Source organism: Amphiura filiformis, chromosome 16 (genome assembly GCF_039555335.1).
Source record: "Amphiura filiformis chromosome 16, Afil_fr2py, whole genome shotgun sequence".
NCBI lineage: Eukaryota > Metazoa > Echinodermata > Ophiuroidea > Amphilepidida > Amphiuridae > Amphiura > Amphiura filiformis.
The window spans coordinates 18,097,365-18,109,366 of NC_092643.1; the positions used below are offsets into that span (position 1 = coordinate 18,097,365).

A 12,002-nucleotide genomic window follows, 5' to 3' on the forward strand; every position below is an offset into this window, starting at 1 on the left:
CTTTGTTTCCACTACACAGTTGAGTGCATAGCCTCTTGATTGGTTTTGTCGAAACCTCAAGTGTTCCCTTTATCCAATTAGAATTTTTTTTATTAAACAAAACCTATCACTTCCCCCTAAAAACACTTTTTGTCACTAGGTCAACAGTTATTGCAATTCAAAACTATCCAAGCACAAATGTAAGTTTTAAAAGTCAAAACCTCAAGTGTTCCTTACAATATTTTTTCAAATTTTATGTCATTAAATGAAAAAGCACACTTATATTGTCCATATACTAGCGTCACTATAATGAGCAGTGGTCTTTAAATTGCAAATTTTGTGCAAAAGTACTATTTTCGCCTTTTTGTCATACGGTTGTAAATCAATGAACTATGACTTTTAAAAAAGAGCGCTCACAAATTGATATGTGAGGGAGTTGCATGAAATTCTTATATTTTTTTCAAGAACGGTGTGGTCAATTGTCAAAATTCAAAAAGTATATGATAGCTGGTTTATTCTTCAACCACATTATTTAGTCATGTTTAGTTGCGGCGTTAAAATACCCAAACAACCGACGATACAGTTCTTTCAGAAATACCCTGTATTATACGATAATTACGGGAGACTCCACACGAGTACGGGATCTGGATTAAAACGTTTCAATACGATCTCCTGTGATGCGCATTCATAGTACGAGCGTAGAAAGCGTCTGCACGACGCTCGAATCCGCATCCGGGAAATGAGAGCGTTACATTGCGTGTGCGTGTAGGGCGCGTTGTCGTGTGTGTGTGTAGGGCTCTCATGATCAGATGCTTCCTGTCAAGGCCGTACTCAGGGTTGGTGTGCGACGTACCTCCATGCCAATCAAAAAAGAAGTCAATTTTCTTTCTTCACAAAGAGTTGAAATTCAGCCCTTTTTTGAGGCAAAATTACGACAGTAGCATGTTTGAAATGTATGAAATTTACCAGGTTTCATGAAACTTATAGGGCTTAAATAAAATATTACAATATGCTATGTAAATAAAAATCCACCAAAAAACGTTGACAACGCAAAGGAAGTTTTTAAAAGCCCAGTCCTCATTTCAGCCACTTTATTTCCCTGCATCAAATCCTCTCCTTTTCACGCAGTAGCTGGAGACTAACGATTATACTATACTAGTACGTATTCAAGTGTGTGTTCAGTGTGTGTGTATGCATGTGTTAGCTTAGGCCTCGTATCCATAGGCTGTTCCCTTGTGGCGTGTGCCCTTGTTCCGTGTTTACTTTTTCCCATGTGACCTGCCACACATACAACCTATGGATACGGCCACTAAGCAAAACAAAGGTTCGTTGTCTGTGTGGCAGGTCACATGGGAAAAAGTAAACACGGAACAAGGGCACACGCCACAAGGGAACAGCCTATGGATACGAGGCCTTAAAAGACAAAGTAGGTAAATCTTTATGTGAGATGTTCATATATGGGGTCACACAGGTCAACTTTCATTACATCCTGATTGGCCCTCGTATTAATGCTTCATCAGGAAGCAGAAAAACAGACGAATGAACAGGGAGCAACCGTTTAGTGACTTTTATTACCACACGTAAAGGAGCCTTTGATTTTTATTTTAAAAGATAAAATTATGCTTATGTCATGGTTCATGAATTAGTCAGATCTTTTTATAAACAGGTTTTACAACTGAATTTAATCGTTATCTAAAATCAAATCTGCCTCACATAGTAGGTCGCTATGCTGATGGTTCCGATTTCTCGATCTCAAGGCAACAGGTTGTGACTGCAAAAAGTGTGACCAGATTTACAGCCTCATTTTATACCTCTTCAAAATCAGTCCAAATACGTTCTAGACAGTTTCCCCGGTACGCCACAGTCGCCACTGCGTGTAGCTGGCGTTGTCGTGCCGGTTTTGCGCCATACCAAACTCTAAACTCTAAGTTATTGTTCATTGAATTTACAACCGTATGACAAAACAGGTGAAAATAGTAACTTTTTGCACAAGATTTATATAATAAATGTTGACATTTATATAGCGCACTTTCACATGTGTTAAAGCGCTTTACATTTATTCCGCTGTCATTAGAATATGTCAGCTGGTATACAATGCCCAAGGCATGTTCATACCTTTGGGCGGCGCACAATGGACATATTTTTAACAGCTCCCAATTTCACCCCTGGATAGAGAGAGGCAAGAAAGGTAAAGCGCCGAGCCCAAGTGCACAACACGATGGCAACGCCGGGGCTCGACCTCGCAACCCTCCGATTGCGAGGTAGAGCCTGTCCCGCTGTGCCATCGTACATTGCGAGATTCACTGTGCTTGGACAATGTATACTCAGGTGCATCGATGTGGAAACTGTGCATAGATGCTTTATAAGAGTATCGTTTTGTAGCCAAACCTTTCAATATGACCAAGATTTGGTATATTCTTCATTCAATATTCCCCGATATATAAATATGCAAATGAGGGTTTAGGGTTACTGGTTATGGTTTGGGTTGGATAGGGTTATGGACATTTACATATTGGGGAATAATGAATGAAGCAACTAAACTGTACTTGACTCTTATGACACATGCTGAAAGCTTAAAGAATAGCTGATAATAATAATAATAACACTTTTTAACGTTCATTTCAGTGCAATCAACCATTCAAACTAGGGATGTTGTCGATCTTGAAAATTCTCTTCGTCTAGTCGGAGGTTCCGGTCCTCATGAGGGACGAGTAGAAATATACCATCAAGGACAATGGGGGACGATTTGTAATGACTTATGGGATTCTAAAGACGGTGTCGTTGTATGTCACCAACTGGGATATCCTGGTTTAGATATGGTGCACGATGCGCGTGAAGGGTTTGAGATTGGTGATTATGATTCACCGATATTTATGGACAATGTACGGTGCAATGGTACAGAGATGACGTTAGCAGATTGTCAGCACGAAGGATGGGCAGTGCATAACTGTGGACACAGTGAAGATGTTGCAGTCGTATGTGCTGTACAAGGTTAGTACAAAGTGGCGCAAAAGGAAAGTTTTCTTTTTCAAGTTATTGTGAGTAAAATACCGTAACGATTCGCATAATGGCGCATATCGGCACGCTCCTTTTTGGCAAAACACTGTAACTCAAAAATTGCTAATTTGTAAAATTTAGCTTTAAAGTTCACATTTTTTGTATTTTTTACTTGTAAGTAAAATATAGATATGTGGAGTATTTTTGTATTCCTCTACAAATTGATTTTAGGTTCACATATGTGACCCCTCGGCACAACTGAGCCCGGATGTCGCCAGTGCCACTATTGAGATATGCTCCATCGAACTTAACAATAAACAATAGGAAACATAGGATTTATTGACTGTTTTATTGATTTTTCACTACTTAAATGTCAAGTACTATAGACATGATATACATCATTTTAAAGCTAATTTCAAGCAAAATATTTTGGTTGAATATCTCAAAAATGATGATTGGCGACTTCAGGCTCAGTTGTGCCGAGGGGTCACATATTATGATATAAGCAAATATTTCGAGTTGGCCAAAAACTGTAACTGATAACTGTAAACTGATAGTTTGCGTCTGACGTCATCTGTTAATCATACTCGGCACCAAAGCTCTGCAGGGTCTATTGTTCTATTGTTTCCGATTAGAGCGCTGACATATTGGAAAATGTTGCCAATCAATATTCATGAGAGTGTACATTCAACGTCCAGTTTGCGAAATTGGGTGAGTTGTGTTTGATAGGTGTGAAATACATCTGACTGGGCGTTTTAATTACGTAACGAATAAAGGCATTGACATCGTCGAATGGCTGCCCAGTGCTGTTATGTGTTTAGTTATTATATAGGCCTAATAATTATTATTAAATGTATTCATCATTCCTTTCTTTTCCCTTCTCTGTACTTATTCTTTCCTAGGCCTACATTTTATCACTCCCTCGCTCTCATTGTCCCCTCTCACCCTCCCTCTCTCATTCCCATCATTGTCCTTATATTTCTATTTATCTACTTGTCTTTATTATCCCTTCCTCCAGCCCTCTCTCATTCTCCATATCCCCTCCTCCTCCCTCCCCCTCCCAAGACTTCTCACAGAGGTGAATCTGTCCCTCCCCAACCCCCTCCCCTCTTTGGGTACGGCACTATTTCTATACCAATATCCTTCTTAAAATAAAATTAAATGGACATTTCTTAAAAACAACCTTTATAGGCCTATACTTATACTTACATGTATACGTATAGCGATTACCATTATAGTGTAATATAGATATATGGACTGGAAATGGCAGCCTTCATACATTCTAATGTGTAATCGATCACCAAGAGCATTCAATTTATTTAAATGAAACACCTATCGTCAGGTGGGTGGTAAAGATGATTGCATCGACAGCTAAAGCCTCTTTATAGTCTTCAGACCCACACAAGCACACATTTGGGATACATTGAGTACAATGGTACCACTTTACACATGACTGCCCTTACACATGACTGTAGTGTGGTCACTTATTGATACTCGCCTGTTGTGTAGAGCGTTAATATGATGCCGGATCAGTGACCAATTTAATGGCGGAACCCCTTTATTCGAAACAATGGTACCACTTTTATGAATAGCCTGTCGCAACTTCTAATCGGCATCAAACGAACAAAAGATTATATAATCTATTGCGACTCTATTTCTATTTAAAAGCTCTTTGCTCGGCACAGTTTCTTTACGAGTGTCGTTGTGATTGATTTTCTTAACGCGGCAGTACAACAGCATGTTTTGTGGTTAATTTTGCACCTTCTAATATACAAACCATCTCTTAGTCTTAGTAAGGCAAAAAAAATATTAAATGCTCAAAAACTCAACTCAAAAAGGTCACATGCGAAATGTGTTTATTTTTTATTTTTTTTTTTTAAATGACAAAAAATACCATTTTTTGCTACAAATTGCAATGGGAATTTACAGTGGGGGTCTCCGACACACAAAATCATATTCAAGAATATCCCTTTTAACCTGCAAATTAAAGAAGTATTATCAAAAATGTGTGATGTTTCCTTCAGTAGTTTTTCATTACGCTCGTTTGTTGTGTAATGTGTAAATGTTCACTCAAGTAGTGTTTTATATTATTTTTTGCGATTTTCTGGGGTGTTTTTACAGGAAACAAACTTGTTTTTTTTGTGTCCTAATAGGAATTTAATAATTTTGTACTTTGGTTTACGTATAGAAATAATTAACAAGTAATAAATTTTTAATTTGTTTAAATTATTCAGAAATTCAAGAGGGACAAATTCGCTTACGTGGTGGAAGCAGTGACAGAGAAGGGCAAATCGGAATCTTTCATGACTACGAATGGGGAACCATTATTTACGATGGTAATTTTTCTGACGCCAATGCTGCTGTTGTGTGTAAGCAGTTAGGGTTTCCTTACGTTGTGAGGGTACTGTCAGGTGGAGATATCTATGGTTCACGTAAGTAATGTTTATTAGCACTTGTCTGCTGTCTTTGTGTTTTTGGTATAATTATTATCATCATCATCATCATAATCATCATCATCATCATCATCATCATAAACATATAATCTTCATTATCATCAACATCATCAAATCGTCATCGATCTTCGTTATCATCTCCATCACCACCATCCTTCAAGTCGAGTTTCTCTTTGTGATAAGGAAATGCTTATTTTAAAACATATTGCAGATGAATTTCGCACCCCTATGGAAAACAATATGAAACAAAATTGATTTGACTATGAGAGAGCAGGTCTCAAGTTCCGGCTGACATAGACTTATGGTTGTGAAGTGACCCTATTACGGCTGGAATGAACGAAAATTAAGCCTATAAATCGGGCTGAAAACTGGGTAAAAGTGCTCTAATTCCAGCTGAGCCGTTAGCCCTATTGAAGACAATAGGGCTTAGGCATCGCATCGAGTTTGGTCCTATAGAACGATCGGTGCCCGGTTAGGTACCCGTGACCCTTAACATTACTCCCTGGAGATGTAATAATTGTATCAAGCATAATAATTAACAGGTGCATAGTATTATTGATTTTCATTTAAGTAAAAAACGAATGCACTGTTCAGGGTACGATAAAAAGTGTCATCGGTACCTCTTCGGGTACCGATAGCGCTATAGGACCAAAATGATGTTGTGCCTTACTCGACTTGAAAATGAGGAAATACTTAAAATCCAGCTAGGCCTATGGAAGAGTTCCACAGAATGCATTTTCCGTCTAATGGTCTGTAGCTTGTACAATCTGTCGTATTTGTTCTAGGGAGTTCATCACGAGCTTGGCTACAAGGCAGTTACATCAGATGTCAAGGCAATGAGCTCACCCTTGCAGATTGCGCCCATGGTGGTTGGGGCAATACAACATACTTTTTTAGTAGGGTGGACCTGTCTATTATTTGCTCTATGACTAGTTCGTCGGATGGTGAGTACAATCAGTGATACCAACGATACGGTTTACGCTGTCGAATTAATCTATTAGTAATCTACCTCTAAAAACCTTGCCACAACTTGGAAAACTAAGTATTGACAGGCGGAGGCCACTGAATTCCTATTATTCGGATTTCGTTGGTTGCACAAACTATCGATCGGTTATAAATAATTCACATTGAAATAGTGTCGTTAGTCATGTTAGTGTAGCGACTCTTACCTGTTGAAGAGAGTAAAAACGCCCTCTAGCAAGGTCACGGGATAAAGTATAATTAAGTAGTTGCCCTACCAGCTCGTCTCTGCAAAAATAAAAAGTACTATAAAAGTAAAGACCCAGCAAATAATTAGAATATAAATGCTGGACTGGCAATTTACATAAAATTTAACTTTTAATAACTTGTTAACACGTTCCGTAATTATATGTCTGAAGATCTTTTTGTTCTATTTACCATTGTATTTCTTGCTGAAAGTGTGTTGCAATGTTCAATTATCTAGATACAGTTGACAGTAGTTGATAGTTGAATAAAGTCCAAATTCTCGAGGTCCAGAATATGACAAAAGACAATGCAATGATAGAACAAAAGAAAAGGGCAAGACGCATACTGGTATTTGTCGATCATGAGGTCGTAGCAACCTTTCCTGCTTATTTTGATTTTGGCAATTCAGGAAGAATAGCCTATGTGCTGCTTAGAGTGTGGACATGCTCAGAGTACCGAAGAAAGAGCTCTTTATTGCTCAATTAGTTTATAATTCTTCGAGAACAATCATTTGCTGCTAGCTGAAGTCGACGAACAGACTATAAGTAATAATTTGGGCAAAGTGATGGTAGTATTAGAGAAAGTTACAAAGTCGTAATTATTCGGGAAAGTCAAAAATCATAATTATTCTGATATTTTTCCTACATGCAGACATACCCCTTTCTAGTCGAGTTCGTCTTGTCGGAGGTTCAGGAAGTCATGAAGGTAGAGTGGAGGTATTTCACGCTGGAGAATGGGGCACGATCTGCGATGATTCATGGAGTTTATCGTATGTATATGATGTAGTGATAGCTACAATCCCGGTCAAAATTGTTCGAACACTTTAACATGGGTACTTCAAACATGCCTCCATTCCCCCCGATCAATGGTGTTAGTTATTTTTTTGGTCATGCACCCCTAGTAACATCCAACATTAATTGGTGGGGCATGGGGGAGGGTTGTAGTAGTAGAAAATAGTTCATACTGCAGTTACTGTCCATTTTCCTATACATAATACACAGTACTCTCACCATTGACGTGTGACCTCTACAAACATGTTATAGGTATAGAGGCCCTGCATCATTTTATCGATTAGCTCCAAACAAAGGATTTGAACCGGTGTCCTTCACCGTAGTTATGGCGGTCCATTCAATCAAATGTTGTCATCAACCTATTTGATCGTAGTGCAGGGTTATGTGTGTGTCACGAACTGTCACGGTAGATTGCAATCATGCTTTTGTTGAATGCATTTGAGTAGTCCGCCATATTTACGGGATGATACGTCACATGCAAGGCCTCTATACGGGCATTGCCTAGTTAACGTCACTGTGTGGAAAATAACCGGCCAATATTTAAAGTACTCTCTGAAATTTTAGAAAATATAGTTTTGTAACATGTCTAAATTTTTAGCTAATTTAGGTGTTTGGAAATATTCGCACTTGGGTGTTTTAGGAAGGATATGTAAACGACAGATAACACCAAAAAATCTGCAACCATTATGTTTCTCATTTTCAATGCTAGTTAACAATATGCAGACTATTGTCTCATTTCGTAAACAAAGGCCCACACAGTATTGTTACCTTTCGTTTGCTTTATAATCGTTCACCCAACTGAAACTATAATACCAGCTCATTGCTCATTGCACAGGTAAAACAGAAACATGTTTAGTGTGGATTTAACAAAGAAGATCTGATTTAACATACTTGAGCTGTTTTCAATGAGCTTTGATGAAAAAATTCCAAAGGTCAACGACCTTTTTGAATTCTGAACATAGTTAATAACGTCTGATTTTGGTAATTTTGGTGTCTAATTATTGTTTTCTTGCATGAGAAATGCAACTAAGCAAATTAAAAAACTATACAAGGAACCGATGACCTTCTTTTGCAACAGAGCTGCTAAAAACATCCATATTGTAATTAGGAGGTCATCGGTTCCTTGTACAGTTTTTCAAGTTGCGTAGTTGTATTTCTCATGCAAGAAAACATATAATTAGATACCAAAATCGGACGTTGTTAACTATGGTCAGAATTTAAAAAGGTTGTTGACCTTTGAACGTTTTTCGTCATAGCGTCCACTTGAAAGGTCTGACACATAACAAACTATACATTTGTGGAATCCTCATGACCATACGAGTAATTTGATATAATACTTGACATAATTGGAGCATTCTGAAAATTTGACCCCCATGTGACCTTGATTGACCCTCCCCGGAATGCCCGGAAGTTTCAGGAGGTGAGCCCAAGCTAAATTTATTCAGAATCAATCAAAGATCCCAAAATGACTCTCAAACTTTTGTTCTATAATTTAGTCACGGAGTCTACAGACTGGTCCTTTACTACAAGTACAATGCATGGTGTATTCTGGGATTATGTGATAATCTTCTTTAGGTTAAAGTAAAAAGAGATGTGGGATGATCAAATATAAACAATGTGTCATGATTTTGTGTTAATATGACTATATACATCGTCTACGCATTTTGTTTTTGCTCCAATCTGTCTTTGTTTCCTGTAAATTCCAAATTGGTTCCATTATGAACTTTGTCGATGGGTGTGTGTGGAGAGATGTTTGGGTGAGATGTTTGGGGTAATGTTTGACAACATTTGTCACAGTTTCACCAAATATCAGCCGGTATTTATTTTATACCATATTGTAGCCAATGAAAAACGCGTATTTTATATGCTCTGGTTACCATGAGCTAAAAATGATTGGCTATGGGGACAAACTTAACTCAATAATTAGATGATCAATTGGTGTCATGTTCGGGGTAATTGCTGCATGGCAAAAATAGAAAATAATAATGCCTTTGGTCGCATTGATTAACGAGTATACTGTAGCTGCGTCCGGTCGCTGAATGATGCTAACATTTTTCATTGCTTTAAAAAAATATATTTAAGAAATAAAGGGTATCGCATTATCCTTATATTTGCGTGTAAAGGATAATGCTGCACCCTTTATTTCTATTCTATTACCACAAAATAGAGCGATTTAAAGAGAAAATATCACATTTGTGACTCCTCGGCACAACTGAGCCCGGATGTCGCCAATCATCATTTTTGAGATATTCAACCAAAATATTCTGCTTGAAATTAGCTTTAAAATCATGTATATAGTACTTGACATTTAAGTAGTGAAAAATCAATAAAACAGTCAATAAATCCTTTGTTTCCTATTGTTTATTGGTAAGTTCAATGGAGTATATCTCAATAGTGGCACTGGCGACATCCGGGCTCAGTTGTGCCGAGGGGTCACATTTTTTGCCCAAATATTTCAAGTTGTTTACCTCAATGTGGAGCGCCTACGCGTAGCCAAAGCGTAAGTGATTAAGTTCGTTGCCCTGGCCACTTTATTGCTAATTAATGGTCTTTTACGTGACGCGTTTCAACAAATCACAGTGCGCGATTTTGAATAATGGGTCGTGGGGGTAATAGAATTGGATATAATGTATTGTCTTTAGACATGTTAGAATAGTTTTGGGATATTTTCAGAGATGGTCAAGTTGTATGTAACATTTTTCATCTTTTATAAATATATGGATATAATGTGTTGAATAGATTCATCGGGTTTGTTCAGTAAATAAACATTTTGGATTTTTTGCTTTTCAAAACTAAGTGAAATTTTACGCACTACACTATTTCGTCCTACACATCGGAGGACTTCATCAGGTATGACTGATTTTGTGGTTTCCGGTATTCCTTAGTCTCTTTTGCAGACTTCAAAAGTGAATCGTAGACATGACTCAAGAGGTAGGTGCCCTCCTCCCTGTTTAGGGTGTTGGCGCCCCGTCTTGTAATCTCAATTGCTTCTCTGACTTCTCTGGATCTGTTGTCGTGCTCCCGTCCAAGGATCTTGGATTCTTCCTAATCTATAACATGATTAGCCCTTGCTACGTGATCTGATATGGCTGATTTGGTCTGTTCCATTTCCGATGTCCTGCGTTCTGAGCGAGTGAACTTTTTCTCATTGGCCTTTTTGACTTCCGCTTTATGTTCAGCAAGTCTAGTGCCGAACATCACGGAGATGACCAAAATCAGTCATACCTGATGAAGTCCTCCGATGTGTAGGACGAAATATTGCAGTGAGTAAAATTTCACTTGGTTTTGAAAAGCAAAAAATCCAAAATGTTTGGATATAATGTATTGTCTTTAGAATTGTTTTTGGACTTTTTCAGAGACGGTCAAGTTGTATGCAGACAACTAGGATTCCCGTCAGTATCGACCGTAATACACGGCAATCAGTGGTCAGGTCTTAACATTAGCGGTCCTGGTAATGGCACTATATGGTTAACGAATACCAACTGCGGATATTCATCTTCGTCGCTCTATGAATGTGCTGCTGGCTCATGGGGAGTGAATTCGTGTACTCATTTAGAGGATGCTGGAGTTATATGCAAGTCAGGTAAACATATTAATCTCGGTATTTTAGCACAGGGATAAAGAAGGTATTTCGAAATTTTGTTGAACGATGAAGCTTGTGTATCATATTGAGAGTTATAAAAATACACCTGAAATATGTGTAATTTACTATTTTTTACAGGTATATAATTGCAATGGTATTTTCGTTGAATTGACTATTGAGCTATTTGTGCCCCGTGCGCTACCATCGGGGATGGGGGTGGGGAAGGATGGGGGTCAACCCCAGCTACGCCACTGGAACTTACCCAAGATAGTGATAAGTCGTGTTTCAGTACTGTAGTGTGCATTGTAGCTTGCTAGTCAACCAATTAAGTTTGATTTGTTCAGTGTCCTATGATGTAGAGTCATGTGACGGTATTAACGAAATAAGCAACGTCGTTAAGTGATGTTATACCCATAAAGACAGAATAACCAGATAATCACTATGTGATATAAAATATCATTATATTGAATGCAGTGAAAATATGATACTCTTCTCAACTCTTTTCTTTGCTTCTCTTGAAGAGTTGTCAATTGATGAAGGCAGTCTCCGATTGGTTGGTGGAGACAGTCCTGACATTGTTGACCGTGGGCGGCTCGAGATTTCCCATGATGGGCTGTGGGGAAGCGTCTGTGATGACTCGTTTGAACTCTCAGACGCAAATGTGGCCTGCATACAATTGGGATTTTCAAGAGCTGCACAGCTTTATGGAATTTCACAATACGGAGCAGGTTAGTGTTTAGTGCTTGCCAAGATTTACCAGCGGAATTTGCGGAAGAAGTAGTGATGTTACGGGATCAATCACCATTCCAATGGGTTAAACTATTTTTAATGTATTGTCAGGCACTATATACAGGGTTCACTCATCACCTGTGTACGTGTCCAACGATAAATTCACTACGATACCGCTCTTTTCATTAATCTCACAGGTGCGATCTTACACGTATAGGATGCAATCTTACACGTTTAAGATACCATCTTACACATGTAAGGTTA

The 12,002-nt window shown here is 38.3% G+C and overlaps 1 protein-coding gene across 2 annotated transcripts in view; it reads left to right on the plus strand.

The window, feature by feature from the left end:
• Positions 1 to 12,002, plus strand: part of LOC140135661 (scavenger receptor cysteine-rich domain-containing protein DMBT1-like) — a 166,415-nt gene that overhangs the window by 13,651 nt on the left and 140,762 nt on the right. For both annotated transcript variants that reach the window (XR_011856550.1, XM_072157239.1), the window contains exons 2-7: positions 2,605 to 2,970; positions 5,211 to 5,408; positions 6,215 to 6,373; positions 7,287 to 7,404; positions 10,783 to 11,009; positions 11,531 to 11,737. Coding sequence is in view for 1 of the 2 variants with exons in the window: in XM_072157239.1 (XP_072013340.1) it covers positions 2,605 to 2,970; positions 5,211 to 5,408; positions 6,215 to 6,373; positions 7,287 to 7,404; positions 10,783 to 11,009; positions 11,531 to 11,737 (1,275 nt within the window). In the remaining variant the exon portion in view is untranslated. The remainder of the gene's footprint in view (positions 1 to 2,604; positions 2,971 to 5,210; positions 5,409 to 6,214; positions 6,374 to 7,286; positions 7,405 to 10,782; positions 11,010 to 11,530; positions 11,738 to 12,002) is intronic.